The sequence below is a fragment of the Medicago sativa genome, chromosome 3, assembly GCF_051527215.1.
Source record: "Medicago sativa cultivar Bolivia chromosome 3, Bolivia_mono, whole genome shotgun sequence".
Classification (NCBI taxonomy): domain Eukaryota; kingdom Viridiplantae; phylum Streptophyta; class Magnoliopsida; order Fabales; family Fabaceae; genus Medicago; species Medicago sativa.
The window spans coordinates 3,718,524-3,735,501 of NC_140751.1; the positions used below are offsets into that span (position 1 = coordinate 3,718,524).

The following is a 16,978-nucleotide window of genomic DNA, read 5'->3' on the forward strand; positions in this document are numbered from 1 at the left end:
TATCATATTAAAATAATTTTCTCAAAAGTTTAGCTTAGACAAAAAGTAATAAATTAAATGAAAAATATGGTTAAAAATAATATATCTATTACCAAGAAAATATATAAATATAGATATTATATTACCTTGTCTCCTTTTGATACTTCAAAGAGCATGTGGCCCCTAGGGCATGTCATTCTCAAACCTGGTTTACTAATATTCTCTTGTTGACTAAGGATTTCAACACCCATAATCAGAATCTTACACATGCTCAGGTTTGGATACGGCTTACCGCTTATGAATATACCACAAGAGTATTGGAGAACTCAATTGCTATTTGAAATAGCTTCTAGTGTAGGTATTCCCCTCTCTTTAGATGAATCAACAAAAACACGCCTCTATTGGTCACTATGCTTGTGGATTTAGACATGTCACAAAAGCGCTTCAACAAGGTCCTTATTGAGCGGGATGATCATGTGTTGAACATTGATATTGCTTTGGAAAAAAATCCGTTGTTTTGCACCAACTGCAAAATTATTGGCCTGGTTGTTAGCAGATTGCTCACAACATAGTGGAATTAGATTATGATTCTAAGGAAAAAAATCCTAAGGAGAACAATAAAATGAAAGATGATACTAGGATGGTTAACTCCAAGGTGAATAATGATAGTAACAAAGAGCGATTTGTCACTAATATAGCAAAAAAAGATGATATAAGAAGGGGCATTAATGCTCTTAAAGTGTCTCAAAATCTCAACATTATACAAGCCAACAACAAACTCTTCAGTGATGTTTACCCTTCTGCCACTATTTGCTTGATAAAGCAGTGATCAGGCCGCAAAGGTGAACTGACCAGAAAAGTTTGTTCGATTCTCAGTGAAAGACGAACTTACTCCCGAAGAAATCCCTGCCACTATGTCCAATAATGTCACTCCTATCAATCTGAATGAAGGTTCTAACATTGTAGCTCAGTTTGAGGCTTTGGAATCTTTTCATGATCATAATAAAATTTTCTCTGATGTGCCTTACGTTGGATTCTTGACATTGGGGTTCATATATTGTCTAGTAGTTCTAAAGAGAATGGTTCTCACAATGTCATTTCCTCCAAAGATGCTATGCTATTACTTCAACTGCTAGCAAAGCTGTTATGAAAAATGTTACCATATTGAAGACTCTTTCATAGCAGGGATTGAATAATATTCTGTACCAGGCATGGAATAACATTATTGGTAAAAATATGACAATTATCATTCTCAGGGATGTAATTTTATTGCTGGATATAAACAACATTTGGTTTATGAATGAGTTAAACTCTTTGCATGCATAAAGTGGTTTTGGAACAATTACTAGTCTTCATTGGTGTTATAGTCAACAAAGAAAGAAGAATGTTTCATATTGTATATGGTCTTCACGTGCTCATTTTGTTGTAATTTGCTTAAGTGATCTTACCTTATATGACAAAACCGAAGCCAAAATCGCACAATTGATATACGAGCCAAAAGTGCAATTATGCCTAATATTAATCAAAGTGGCGTTAATTACCATTATAAAACCAAGTGTTAATCTCAAGTGTTAATCTCAATGCACGGTTTATATCTCAAGTGTTAATCTCAAGTGTTAATCTCAACACTTGAACTAGCACCTCAAGTGTTAATCTCAATGCACGGTTTATATCACCACATTCTCAACCAAGAATATTACACTTAATTTTATCATCACATTATAAAACCAAGTTACTATTACAATCTATTACTTTTAGGAAATTTTCCAGTTAAAGATCATAACTAAACAAATTACATGTTCCTAGCCTTTAACAAAATACTGTAGTAATACCCTCACAACAATATGTTGGCAAGATATAGAAATAACAGCAAGTATGATATGATATCATATACAAGAAGCCACTTGCTTCGTAGATTCGACTCCAACACACATAATACATATAATACATACATACATACATGTTTTCGTCCCCAAGGATTTTTATGATATTACAAACATTATTGCAATTTCACACTACTTCAAATCAAGTAATATGCCAAATCCTTCCTTCATCTCATACTCATCACAGGCCTCAGAGTTATAGTAGAAGCAGCTGGAAGAGATGGCCGTACCACAGGAATGCGTCTCACTACTGAAAATGCTTCATTGAGACGTGCAACACGATCCTTGAGCTGAGATACCTTCTGCGAAAATTGTTACAAGTGAACCTCAGAAACTTAACAATGTTGTGAGGTTTCTCAAAGAATGCAGCATATTAATATCATTATCAACAAAAGCAGACAGGTCTCAAAAAGGCACTAAGAAATGTGCTGGTCTAATAATCACCATACGATAAAATCAAGGAAAAAACTTATCTACTCAACAGTATAGGAATCAGAATTTACAATCCGTAAATAAGTAAAAGAGAACAGAACAAAATTGGATGAAGGAAACTGTGTAAGACTGAAATAACAGATATACAGTGGAATGGGCACCCTGCTGTCCACAAGAGCAAATGCTCCTACAGAGAAAATAGTTTATTTTCTCCATAAACAATTCTAAAATGAATTCCAAGGCAACTTTTCACTCACTCCCCCATACTACTCAAATAACCAACCTCTTAATCAAATAATTGTCCCTTAATCAAATAACAGTCCCTTGCATCAACTGCTGCCCGTCCCATTCTCTCTCTGCCCGTCCCATTTTCTCTCTTCCCCATATTATCATTTGTCCTCCGTTTCTTATTCTTCCTCACATACACTCCAGACTGCTGCCCATCCCTTTCTCTCTCTTCTCTTTTATAATTTGTCCTCTGTTTCTTATTCTTCCTCACATACACTCTTCACACTGTGGGCCTGGGCTGCAGACTTGCAATTGGGTTGTTGGAGCCCCGTGTCCTCATTTGGGATATGTGTTTATGTGGTTTAGGTGCTGTCTTCCACTATAGACATCATAGACAGTTATGCAAGGGTAATATGCATTGTTATAGATATTAATCGTGAAAAACGGTGCCTACAGCATTTATGGCACATGGCTTACCCTCAGCTCTGTCATTCTACTGTAGGGCAGGTGTATTGCAATATGCAACTGGAACCAGAATGAAATCAGCTGGTGTTAATAAGGTGTGCCAATTTATGGCACGGCCACTAAATGAGCATTGGAAAATTGTCAGAGTGCATTTTGCAGTATCTTAAAAGGCACCACTGATCATGGCCTTCTTTTACTGCCAGATCAGTCACATCGTTTTACAGGTATTTTGCGATGCCAATTGGGAAACTGACCCTGATGACAGGTGATCTACTTCAGGGTCTAGCATATACTTTGAACCTAATTTAGTTTCACGGTAGTCTAAAAAGCAGCAACAAGTTGTTCATTCAAGTATCGAAACTGAATATCAGATACTAGCCATAAGAACAAGAGAAATAATTTGGATTCAGTCTCTTCTTACTGAATTACAGGTTCGTGTTTCAGTTCCAATCAACTACTATGACAGTCAATGCATTGTCTCCTCGTGTCACAATCCTGTTCACAGACAAGGTGCTGAATAAATCCCTGGCTGTGACTCAAATACTAGGACAAGCACAGATACTAGATATATTAAGCCTCTCCCATTAGATGACACTTTGCTCTCTGTTTAGCGGATAATTTAGTGTTGATATTCAATTATAAAAGGTGGCTTTCTTCCTTCTATCATTTATGCAATACTGTCGTGTATTTGTACATAAATATATGATGAGATAAGGGTTAATTTCTGTTATATGAGCACTATAAATTGAGTACTGGCAAACAAATATTTACTTCTTGTGTCAAATCATAACCACCAATCATATCAAACCATATTAATAATCAAAATTCTTTGCACTTACCTTTTTATCTATACCTTAACCTTAAATTAATGAGATTGAGTAAATTGCTTAATCAAGCAACTACTTTAATAAGCTATTTTGGAAAGCTAACAGAAATACACAAAAAAATAGCACACATGCATATCACCATGAACTTTATTATTGTTCTTACCCTTTTATCTATACCTTAAATTAACATGATTGAATAAATAGCTTTATTAAGAAATCACTCAGCTATACTGGAAAGCATACCAAAATAAGCCAAAAATAGCCTTCACACATATCATCATAAACTTATATTTAAACTTTAAAAGGTGCCATAAGATAAACTCAAGTAAACTCTTGTAAATTGCCATTTATATGCAAGGACTATATAAGCAACTATGTAACACAACACTTCAAATTGAAGGCGGGTTGAAGGCGTATTTGGTTGTGAATGGACTCATGTTACATTTAATCAATTTCATTTTCTCATATTATTAGTGATGACTGTGTATCAGGGTCATGGACTGGACTCGTGTGGTTACACTTTTTTTTTTTTTTGACAAACAACTTGTAAGCTATGCAACACAAAATTTCAATTTGAAGGTGTATTCGGTTTTCAACACGTATCAGAGGACTCGTGTAGTTACATTCAATCACTTTCATTTTCTCATATTATATTATTGGTGTCTACGTGACCAATCATGTGTTTACATTCAATCACATTCATTTTCTCATATTATATTATAAGCGCCTATGTGTCCGCTATGTATCACATGGATCACTAAGGGTGTGTTTGGATTGAGGGTTTAGGAGGGGAGGGTTTACTTTTCTTTTTTAAATTACAGCCTATATAACATGTTTTTCTAAAATAAATTAAGTGTGATTAAAATATTATATGATCGTTTGTCATATTATTTTAATTTTTCAAAAAACATTTCATAGTTTCCATAATTTAAAAACAATAAGTAAACCCTCCCCATCCTTCCCCTCCTAAACCCTCCACCCAAACACGCCTTAACACTTCAAATTAAAAATGTTGTTTCCGGTGTCTTTCTGACACATATGCATATAATTACAGTCAATCACTTATATTTTCTCTTTGTCTATTGTGTCTTCGTGTCAGTGTCGTGTCTTGGTGTTTCATAGAACATAAACAATGAAATATCGAAAAATAGATAAAAAAACAGAGAGAGTGACCTTATCATCAAGAGCAAGGTTAAGCTTCAAAGTTTGAGTCTTTCTCTTCATTTTATACAATCTCCTTCCCAATATAAGAAGCCCTAAAAACGCAGCAGCTGCAGCAACAGACAAAGGCATCGAAACCACCGAAAAAGGATTCACCCAATGTTTCAACACTTCCAATGGTACCTTCCACCACACCAATCTCTTCTCATCCTCCTTCCCCTCTTCCTCCACCACCGCCGCCGAATCAATACCACTTTCAACAACCTCCTTATCATCAATTACAGCGACAGCAACGTTGTTAGCACTAACAACGTCGCTATCGGAATCAGAATCATTCCAACGAGGAAGATTATTAGGGTAAATCTGATTTGCAACGTAAGAATCATCGAAATTTCGATCAATTTCAGAATTTGAACTAGAACTACTGGAAATCGAATTGGGAATTTGATTAATCTGAATCGGATTGATTGAAAAATGATCAGATCTGATAATTGATGAATCTGAATCAGAATTTTTCAATTCAACGATTGGATTTTCATTTTCATTATCGTTATGGATAAATTCCCATTCACCAGCTTCGATTTCTTCTTCATCGTTTGTTCGATGATCCATTCGATGCAATTAGAAAAAGTAACGGTGGTGGAGAATTAAGAGAAGAAAAAAAGGAACATTCGAAAATTGGAACCCTAAAAATGAATAACCCTAGAAATAGAATAGAAAGAAAAGAAGGGAAGTGAAGAAGGAAGTTAAGTATATCTTCTTTGTTGAGTGTCAGTGAATGATGTGATGACCTAAATCTAAGGACACTTGCTATCCATTCAACTTGTTAAAGTTGGTATCTACAAGACCCTATTTAATAATCTTCATTTATGTTGCCACCATTTTTAGATAGATTTAACAAAGTATCCAACATACTCTTAAAAGATTCCAAATTTAAAAATTATTTTTCAAAAAAAGTTATTATTTTCCTCCGTTTTTATTTATAAAAAACAATTGATTTTTTAGATTAATTGGATAATTGATGTTTCTAATCTAAATTTTAGACTGAATACATACATTATTCAATGCATCTAAAAAAATCAATTGTTTCTTATAAGATTTATATTTAAGATTTTTAAAGAATATTTTGGGAGTATTTCTTAGAATTTCCCTTATACTTATATCAATAGACAAAAACAACCAAAAAATTTCACTTTAGAGCACAACAAAATAGACAGAGCTTTACTCGGTTGACCTTTCTATCGAAGGAGGAATCTTCTAAAATAAAATTATTAATGAAAAAGGAATATCCTCGATTTATTTTATAAGAGATTTATATCACTAAATAGATTGGCTAAATCAAATTATCTCATAATATTATTATAAATCATATTTCAATCCACCTCGTTAATCTTTTAATCTTTTCTAATATCTTTTTATTTTTATTATGTCTTCGTCTACCTCTTATTTGACACCCCAAAAAACAAATCTACATCTTGTCATCTGATCTACTATCTTACTACATAAACTACATGTATTCTCTCTATCTGACCAAACCACTTAAAACTTATTTTCCATCATTTTTTCTGCTCCAATTTTCTTTTTAACGTTGTCATTTTTAATCATATTTGTCTGTCTTACCACACATCCAACGTAAAATCTCATTTATGCTATGCGTACTTTATTATCGTGTTGGTTCTTAATCACTAAACAATTTGTTTTATACAACATCGTCGGTCTAATAGTTGTTCGATAGAATCTTCCTTTCAACTCGAGTAGTACTGTATTTTTGTATCACATAAAACACCCGAGAAATTTAAAAAGTAATGTTAGTGGGTTCTGAAAAAGTATGGTAGTTTTGATTTATTTTTTTTAAAGTAGGTTAGAAATGGAATTTTAAATCCAAAAGAGGGTAGAAAACAAGGAAAATTCTATGGTGAAGTCATAATAATGACTTTTTTGGTGAAGTTAACACTATAACATCATAAATGTAATGAGTAACACCCCACTGTTTGTACAATGACATCAAAAGTTCAGTCCTTATAGTATCATCAATTCATCAGATTAACAAGACTACACTTAATCTAATTTTATCCTACCTTTTTATAAGCGTAACACCCCACAAAGTGTAACACTTAAGACTATCACATAATATCATCAACTCTGTTAAAGATTCCAACGATAAAATAGTACTTGTAAGTCCAAGATGTTGCAAGCATTACTAGATGAATTATTATTGATCATTAACCAATAATCAACAATTTAAAAATGAATCAAACATTAAAATCAAAATTAACTTTTTCAAAAAAGTCAGTTTACTGACTGCACCCTAGAAGCTCCGAGAAAACAATTCCATAATTTGTACCTAAGTTTTGTCGTTTTGTTTTTACATCCTAGAAGTAGAACCAAGTGCGAAAAAGCAAAAGGAAAACCCAACAACACCAACGTTTTTTAGTTGATTGAATTGAAGATTGAAACATGAAACTCCCCATTCAAACTTAACACTCTCACTCACGCTCGTTTGTTTCTCTGAAATCGGTTCGTTACTCAACTACCTCATATATATTCAACATTAATATTGTTATTACAAAAAAGAATAATCATAAATAAATTCATTTTTTTTTAATATATATTTTGATGGTAAACTTCGTTTATTTGGTGGGTTTTGAGCTTCATTATGATTTATTTTGTGTAATTGTTTAAACCCTTGGCCTTGGGTTGCATAGTTCGGGTTATTGTTTGATGGATGTAAAAATCTGTACTTTTGATTTGAAGTTGTTTGTCTCTGACTGTGATTTTCAAAATGTTTGTCATATTCTCAGTATAGTAGTAACAGATGGTTTCAAAATGGTTTTGGGAGCTTGTTGATGCTTACAATTGTATTTGAAATCACGGTTTTCTGCTTCTGCTGGTAAATATGGCTTGGGACAACATCACCCTTTTCTGCTACATGTAATAATTATCTATTTGAGTTGATTTATTTGAGCTTATATCTACTGCCATTAAGAACCTATGTAGCACTGATACAAACACGGACACTGTAAACGACATGGACACGCCGATAATAATTTGAGAAAATCACATAATTCAGTGTAATCATATGTGTTATTATCATACACTAGTGTGTCCGACTCCAGGGCACGCCTAATTCGAGGAGTGTCTGTGCGTCATAGTTTTGAACTCATGAGCTATGAAGCTTAGACATGGACACCAGACACACCACTGACACACACACACACACACACACACACACACACACACATCAACACGTGTAATTATTTGAGAAAATGACATGTGTTGGAAGCTTGCTGATGCTTTAGAATTGTTTTTTAAGTGATGATTTTCTGCTACTGGTAGTAAAGTAGGTTTGAGACAACATGACCCTTTTCTGCCAATGATTGTAAAGATGGTTTCTGACAAAGATGACCCTTTTCTGAGAAAGTAACCAAATAAGGGTCTGTTTGAATTAATTTATTTGAACTTATCTACTAGATTAAGAACCACGAGAGTAAATTAAGCATAGTGGAGATGGTGATGTTGTGTTCGATGTGTGGTAAGACTAGAAATGATAGAATTAAAAATGGCAGTATTAAAGAGAGTTTGAATAGGGATATGATATATTAGAATATTACGACATCGTATGATCCGTGTAGCCAACACCACTTAGTGGGATGAGGCTTGGTTCTTGTACTAGATTAAGGACTTGTGAGACTGTTTGTGAGAGCTAATAGAAACAGCTTATGATATGTCCATAAGTTGTTTAAGCTCTCTAGGATAGCTTATAAAAATAGTTTGACTTTATTTTATCTTTTGTTAATAGCTTATATATAAGCATTTAATTAAGCTCTTATACAAATGAAGTCTAATTTGAACTTTGTTGCCATTTTCATAGTGTATTTGTCACGAAGAATTAGACAGTCTTAATATCTTCATATATGAGTATGGTCATTATCAGTTTTTATTTCCCTACATAAAAGTGCATTCTTTTATTGAAAGCAAAGTTAGGAATATCATTTTTTAAATAAAAATCTTTTACTTGTGGACAGGATCTTTTCAGCAAGGCTACATCTTTTTTGCTGGTTTGCTGATACCATACTTTGTTATGCAACATGGAATCTAGATTAGTTGATGGAAGTGACGGGGCGGAAGTTTCTGGGGATGGTAATTTGGGTATGTATCGAGAAACATATGAAAGTTTGCAACTTGAATTGATTTTGAAATTCTCAATGATTAAAGCTAATGCATCTTTTTAAGTTTGAATTCCTGCATCCTGTTCATGGCTTAGGTCTGGTCTCTACATAATATAACTTTTGACAGAGAATGTTTCAACCTCAGTAATTTGCTTAAGCTACACTAAAAACATAGTTCCCACATTTTAGCTCAAAATTTGTTTACTTAACATGAAAGAAGTCTTAAGCGATGCTAAACACAGTGGAAAGTCGGAGTTACGATTTTTAATTTGTTGCATGCTACTTAGTTTCTCTGTTGTCTAGTTGTGTATATGTGGTTTATATTTTTACAAAACTTAATCCTACAATGTGTTGTAGCTATGTACCCTGGTGAATAACAAATTCTCTATGTCGTAAATAAGAACCAAAAATAGTATTTCCAACAGAGCATGCAAGACTCAAGACCAAACATTTCAACTTGGAATTTGGGACACTGAGAAAGATGAATGGAATTATGATGTTTTCCTATCATTTATATTCCAAAATGAATTAGTATTATGAGGGTGATTAGGACCCTTAATGAAATGAAAATTATGAAGGGGATTAGGATCCTGAATAGAATGAATTTTTTATTCGATAGTTGAATGAAGGAAAAGGCGATGCAGGTGGGAAAGAGCTTCTGGTTAAGGAATATCCCTCTTAGTAAACATCCTTTCAATACCTCATACAAGAACCACGACAAAAACGGTAAGAAACCAGTAGTCTGTCTCAAAGAGACATCACCGGTACAGGTTATCCTGGGGAGAAAAACCCTTTAGAGCCTCTAATAACTATAGGTTTCTTGATTTCTTTGCTTCTCTGCAGCTAAACAGCAGAATTCTTTGAATTTAAGTTCTTTCTCCATTTTTCATTTAAAGCAATCAACACAAACGTTATGTCATCATGCCATGCATAACTTATTTTTGCATGAAATTTTTTGATGTGTTCAAAAGATAAATTATTGTGACAGTGGAACCGAATGATGGGTGTAGATCGGAAAAGAGTTATTCTGGGAGAGAGTTGGGTATCTCTGATCATGACCGTATCTCTGATCATGACCATGCTGTTAAGGAACCATATGAAGGCATGGAATTTGTATCCGAAGATGCTGCTAAGATATTTTATGATGAATATGCCCGACATGTAGGATTTGTAATGCGTGTGATGTCTTGTCGGCGCTCGGAAAGAGATGGTAGGATTCTCGCCCGCAGGTTTGGATGTAATAAGGAGGGTCATTGTGTCAGCATACAAGGGAAACTTGGTCCAGTTCGTAAACCAAGGGCCAGCACTAGGGAAGGTTGTAAGGCGATGATTCATATCAAGTATGATCAGTCCGGAAAATGGGTGATAACAAAGTTTGTGAAAGATCATAATCATACACTAGTAGTCTCTCCACGTGAAGCACGCCAAACAATGGTAAATCCATAATTCTTATTTAACCGGTTTTCAATCTTTGGAAAACTTCTTGCTAGTACTAATTTTTTCTCTTCATTTCCATATTTTTTAATTGATAAAACGTTATATTGTGCCCAGGCATGTATGGAAGAAAGAAGGAAACATTACATTAAATTAATTTCTTCATTTCTATATTTTTTTGGTTGATAAAACGTTGTATCGTGCCTTGGTAAGAAGAAGCTAATATTATTGTTTTTGGTTGTTCTATATAGCATGCCTGTTTTAACTCCTCTTTGTGAGGAAAGATTTGGTTGTTATTTTTACTATTATATTATATAACATCTCTGGTCTCTTAAAACAAAATGATGCTTTTGCTGACATTTTCATGATTGCTTTCTGCGTTGTTTTTGTTTTAGGATGAGAAGGATAAGAAAATTCAGGAACTAACAGTAGAGCTTCGGATTAAAAAACGGTTGTGTGTAACATATCAAGAACAGTTAACGTCTTTTATGAAAATTGTCGAAGAGCACAGTGACAAGCTGTCTGCAAGAATTCATCACATACTTGATAATCTTAAAGAATATGAATCCATAGAAGAGCTTTTGCACCAGACGTAGCCCTGCATTATGTGTGAGTATTTATACACTGTTATTCAATAGTTTAATAGTTTTTGTTGGAAATTCCGCCTTCATTGCAGTTCTCCCCTAGTTGCCTAATTGCGGCATTTGGGTTGCGTTCATTGCAGCCTCCAACACCTTCATTGTGTTGGGTTTGAAGGGGTCGGTTTTAGTCCCACATTGCTTAGAGATATGACATGTGTAGTGTTTATAAAGTATGTGCAGCCCTCACCTTACAAGCCGGTTTTGCATTGGTTAATTATGTGCAGCCCTGTGTACTGTTTACGACCAACTTCAGACAAAATTAACCAATGCAAGGATGCATCTATACAATTTATACAATTTTATCTTAGAGTTTTCAGTCTAAAATTGTATAGATGCATGGATGCATCTATTTAGACTGAACCAATGCAAGGATGCATCTATACAATTTTAGACTGAAAACTCTTAGATTTTTATATTAAACTTTGTAAGGTACATAATTATGCTTAATACGACCAACTTCAGACTAGACTGAAAACTCTTAGATTTTTATATTAAACTTTGTAAGGGACTGAACCAATGCAAGGATGCATCTATACAATTTTAGACTGAAAACTCTTAGATTTTTATATTAAACTTTGTAAGGTACATAATTATGCTTAATACGACCAACTTCAGACTAGACTGAAAACTCTTAGATTTTTATATTAAACTTTGTAAGGTACATAATTATGCTTAATACGACCAACTTCAGACAAAATTAATCAGACAAAATTAACCAATGCAAGGATGCATCTATACAATTTTAGACTGAACCAATGCAAGGATGCATCTATTTAGACTGAACCAATGCAAGGATGCATCTATACAATTTTAGACTGAAAACTCTTAGATTTTTATATTAAACTTTGTAAGGTACATAATTATGCTTAATACGACCAACTCCAGACAAAATTAATCAGACAAAATTAACCAATGCAAGGATGCATCTATACAATTTTAGACTGAACCAATGCAAGGATGCATCTATACAATTTTAGACTGAAAACTCTTAGATTTTTATATTAAACTTTGTAAGGTACATAATTATGCTTAAAACTCTTAGATTATGCTTAAAACTCTTAGATTTTTATATTAAACTTTGTAAGGTACATAATTATGCTTAATACGACCAACTCCAGACAAAATTAATCAGACAAAATTAACCAATGCAAGGATGCATCTATACAATTTTAGACTGAACCAATGCAAGGATGCATCTATACAATTTTAGACTGAACCAATGCAAGGATGCATCTATACAATTTTAGACTGAAAACTCTTAGATTTTTATATTAAACTTTGTAAGGTACATAATTATGCTTAAAACTCTTAGATTTTTATATTAAACTTTGTAAGGTACATAATTATGCTTAAAACTCTTAGATTACCTACAATCTATTTTAGCACATCCAGTACTAGCTTTTATTGTTTTGGTTATTACTGTGACATAGATTTTACGTGTTATGCAGAATGGAGGGCGTGGTGTGATCACTAACTTGTCCTAAAATGTTATGTTCTGTTCAAAGGATGTCCCTCTTATCCTTTAGTGATGACTACTTGCTAATGCTAGTCTTGTGACATAGAGTTGGATAACTTGTGACATAAAAGATAATAGACATGTTACAAAAGTTGAGATGTAATCTTGTACCAGATTTTCTGTGTTACAGAAAAAATGTTTAGTATGAATTATTACATGCTTAGTTTTGAAATTACTGTCACATTTTTTATTTTTTTTTGAAATAAAATTACTGTCACATGATATTGATATTATTAGGATATATATGTTGAAATTTATCAAATCTATTCATTTTTTTTCTATATTTCTTAACCTATCATTCAAGAAAGTTATATTTTAGGGTGAAAATACCATTATACATATCTCCTTTCTTGACTTCATCGACCATGATATATGTGGAAGTTTGAACCACCAAGTTAGGCCAGATCTTTGACTCATTTTTTGTGAAGTTGATTTATGCATATAAATGACCATTGATTTTAGAGAAAGTAGATGACCCAAAATCTTTTACTCCCTCCGTTTCAAAATGAGTGTCGTTTTAGCCAAAAAAAATTGTTTCAAAATGAATGTCACTTTCAGTTTCCAATGCAATAATAACTTTTTCTTTTCAATTGTATCCTTCAATTAATGCTATGTTACACTACTTCCAAAGTATTATTTTTTCTTTAATGAAAAACAAACCAATTGTTGATTAGGATAATTTGGTAAAATTGCTATGACATTTGACTACTTTATTTCATTCCTTAATCTGTGTGCAATTGGTTAAAACGAAACTCATTTTGAAACGGATGGAGTAGACAATAAGGTCTAACCGAAACAATAACCAATAAACTCATTCAGACACAAGCGAATTGTCCTTTAATAAGCTTAGGAGAAAGCCTTCAAGAAGTTATTGTTATTATTTTTTTATTGGATATAATTAATTAACCCTTACAAACTTGATTTGTATAGTGAAGAGTGTCTTTGTTTTTAAATGATGAGAGACTTGAGTTTTTCCAATCACTTTTTGAGAGCAACGCAGTGGATTCTACTCCCTCCGGTCTCAAATATAATAAAAGATTCCTTTTTTAGATTTATTGAATAATTAATGTATCTGCTTTACAATGTAAACTAGATACATTAACTACTCAATGAACCTAAAAAAAGAATATTTTCTTATATTTGAGACTCGAGGGAGTATATTTAAAAGAATCTCAAATGAGGAGAAAATAAAGAACTTACTTTGGGTTTCGTAATCATTAAAAAGAGGTCTTAATGATGCCACGCCTTTAAACAACCATTAAGAAACTTAGAAATGGAAAATAAAAATTAAGCAACCCTTAAACAATTCACACTTTTACGGTCAATTTTGTTCCCTTAAATATAAATCCATTTAAATTTATTTAATTAACCATAAAAATTTGTTAAAAATAAAAATAGGAGGTACTGAGCTTTGTTCATTGCCTCATTGTTCATATCACCTTAATAATAACTGGTTGTATATGTTGATATATCAATGAAAATTAGAGGTCCTTTGTTTTGTTAACCTTGATAATAACTGGATGCATATATTGATATCAATGAAAATTAGAGGTCATTTGTTTTGTTAGTTTGCATAACCAGAATCTTTGTTAGTTTGCATAACCAGAATCATAAGTAAATGGAACAAGTATATCCCTTGTAATTTTTTATTTATTAATGTCTCTCTGACAATTCAATTTTTATATGCTTAATGAATAGTGTTTGCTGCTGCAACCATATTCCAAGAGTCACTTGTGATTTGGGTTGAATTAAAACATTTCAATCTATAATAATAGCATTGCTCATAGATGGATTATCCAGATAACAAATCTAGTTCTAAACCCCAGATTTAGGCAAAAACCAAGTTATTTTAACAAAATATATTAAAACCGATTTTGCTTCACAATCCCACAACCTATTTATGTTCCATCAAGACAAACAACAACATACAATAATAAAGTCGGAGAGAAGTTTATCCTATCCATTTAGAACATACAACTGTTTCACCTTACCTAATTTGACTCCATAACATATAATCAAATAGAACTTGGGAATGTGGTTCCACATCCCCAGAAACTCAACTCTAAAACTATTACAGTATTACCCTTGTTCACCACCATCTTCAACAAATCTCTAGTCCAGAAAATGAACGTGAAGAGTTCAAACATTGAATAACCCTTTGTATTGAAACGAACAAACACAACCAACCTGAAAAGAGTCATTTAAACTAGAACATTATAAGTCTATAAGGCGTATTTTGAGGCGTTAGGTGTAATTAAAACTATAATATTGAGACATTATAATGCAACACACATATGCAAAGGAACTTCACAACAGTCTTAGACACTACAGTCTATATCAATCATATTCAGGCCATTTCACCAATGTTAACAATAAACTAAAGAGTAAGCCAATCCACAATAAAGATGTTTCTAAGAGTGAACCAAAAACTAGCATGATATGAAATGAAACAGTTAACCAACAGATGCAAGAGAGTCAAATCATCTCAAGTAGCATCGCTAGAAGGCTAATTAATATTGAAAGTAAATATTGTAAAAAAACAATGAGAAAAACACTACTATAAAATCTAAGAAAATGTATTCCTATCTTGTGGGCTCCTTCAGCAATTAACTCACTTGTACCATGAGCTACATATACATTAATTATTTAATTACTCATTTGCATTAATCAACACTATCATACTAGACCAGTATATAAAGCAATTTTTGTCAATTAAGCCTAATAACAAAAACAGAGAATGAATAACTTAGTTAGATTTTCACCACTAGTTTTGTTTGAAACATTGTATTTTGAGTAATGAATATCATCAATGGTCATTTTACTTTCGTTACATCGCAAGTTTTTCTATGCTTTGTTCTTCATGTTCTTCCACCGCATAACAAAAATCCAAACACAAAGCACAAAAAGAACATAACTAAGCTGTGAATGACATTAAACAGAAACAATGGGGTGGCATTAAACAGAAACATGAACAAAAGTGAATGACATTGTCGAATTCGAAAGCAACAAGCAACAGAGTATAGATTCACTATAAAACATCTAATATATTCAAAATGCACCTAATTGCTAAAACACTTATTTACCACTAATATTCAAACCTACATATGGGTAGACAATAAGCTGCGATTTAGTGGATCAAAAATAAATTCAAACATAAACAAGCTTGCTCCCTTCTAATTTGATGACGAGGAATTCTCAATTATGATCCACTAATATAAAAGTATTTCTGAGTATTAGAAATATTAGAAAAGTGTATAAAGATAAATGAATATTATAAGAAATATTCATAATATTATAAGAATCTGGTTCATAGCCTTATTATGTCTCCCCAATGATAAGCCATAAATACTTTGATGATCATTGAGTTAAAAGGTCCTCGATTAAATAGTATTGGGTAATTTAGCATAACAATTTTTAGTCAAATGACCTTTTCTTAACAAAAAGGTCCAAATTAAGTTGAGTCCAAATATTTAAAAACTAAGTATAAAATCAATTCAATATTTAAAAAGAAACTAGTTTGTACATCATCGTCAATAAATTTGTTGGGTTTCAAACCCTGCAGCAACTTCCTAGTTCCTTCAACGTAATCTATCTCTGTACTGATCATGACCTCTTGCCTACAGCAATTAAGATTAATTATATCATTATATGTACAACCTATAAAATAAGATAATATTTAAAAAATTATAATAATAAAAAAATCAAAATAAAATAAAAAGTATAATTAACTCATCAGCTTTTTGATTATATTGATGGCCAAATATGTAAACTGCCAGATTAGATTCTTCATCATTTAACTTCAGTGTGGTTTTAGGATGATATAATTCAGTCAGCCACTGCATAAACAAACATATAAAATAAATTAAATAAAATGTAAAGAAACTACAATTATATGAAGAATATGGTTAATACCTTTGGAATATTAGCTCCAATTAATTTCGAGCAAGATTCCTTGCCTTTTGAGGTATCTAATTTGTAACCTAAAGATAAACATTATCATAACCTTTGGAAAAAAAAGTGATTATTCAATTAATGAATAATCATCATTAATGCCCTGATCAAATAAACCCATTTTTCTCATAATATTCATCCTCAAATTAATGAATAATCATCATTAATGAAGATTTTGAATATAAGCTTAAAAATATACAGACTTCTAACCATATAGGCAATATTCTCATTTATCATTTCTCAATCAAAAATATAAGCTATTTAGTCACACTCCTTAGGGACATAGCGTGGG

At 32.4% G+C, this 16,978-nt stretch overlaps 2 protein-coding genes across 3 annotated transcripts; one reads left to right on the forward strand and one right to left on the reverse strand.

The window, feature by feature from the left end:
• Positions 1-1,675: 1,675 nt before the first annotated feature.
• On the reverse strand, positions 1,676-5,803 carry LOC146934989 (uncharacterized). The gene is made up of 2 exons (XM_085750217.1): positions 4,988-5,803; positions 1,676-2,164 (listed from the first exon to the last, which is right to left on the reverse strand). Exons 1-2 carry the CDS (start codon positions 5,585-5,587, stop codon positions 2,030-2,032), a joined length of 735 nt encoding a protein of 244 aa, XP_085606343.1. The 5' UTR covers positions 5,588-5,803; the 3' UTR covers positions 1,676-2,029.
• Positions 5,804-7,322: 1,519 nt separating this feature from the next.
• On the forward strand, positions 7,323-12,997 carry LOC146934990 (protein FAR-RED IMPAIRED RESPONSE 1-like). 2 transcript variants are annotated; one of them, XM_085750234.1, is made up of 6 exons: positions 7,360-7,492; positions 7,777-7,906; positions 9,001-9,124; positions 10,133-10,578; positions 10,974-11,187; positions 12,668-12,997. In XM_085750234.1, exons 3-5 carry the CDS (start codon positions 9,064-9,066, stop codon positions 11,172-11,174), a joined length of 708 nt encoding a protein of 235 aa, XP_085606360.1. In that variant the 5' UTR covers positions 7,360-7,492; positions 7,777-7,906; positions 9,001-9,063; the 3' UTR covers positions 11,175-11,187; positions 12,668-12,997. The 2 variants fall into 2 exon arrangements, with proteins under 2 accessions (XP_085606358.1, XP_085606360.1); XM_085750232.1 differs by lacking the exon at positions 7,777-7,906 and having other exon boundaries at positions 7,323-7,492.
• The last annotated feature ends 3,981 nt before the right edge of the window (positions 12,998-16,978 follow it).

Coding starts and splice junctions, on each gene's coding strand:
- LOC146934990 (XM_085750232.1), top strand. CDS start 9,064: ATGGAATCTAGATTAGTTGATGGAAGTGACGGGGCGGAAGTTTCTGGG. Junction 9,125..10,132: donor TTCTGGGGATGGTAATTTGG/GTATGTATCGAG, acceptor TTATTGTGACAG/TGGAACCGAATGATGGGTGT. Junction 10,579..10,973: donor GTGAAGCACGCCAAACAATG/GTAAATCCATAA, acceptor TTTTTGTTTTAG/GATGAGAAGGATAAGAAAAT.
- LOC146934989 (XM_085750217.1), bottom strand. CDS start 5,587: ATGGATCATCGAACAAACGATGAAGAAGAAATCGAAGCTGGTGAATGG. Junction 2,165..4,987: donor ACCTTGCTCTTGATGATAAG/GTCACTCTCTCT, acceptor CAATTTTCGCAG/AAGGTATCTCAGCTCAAGGA.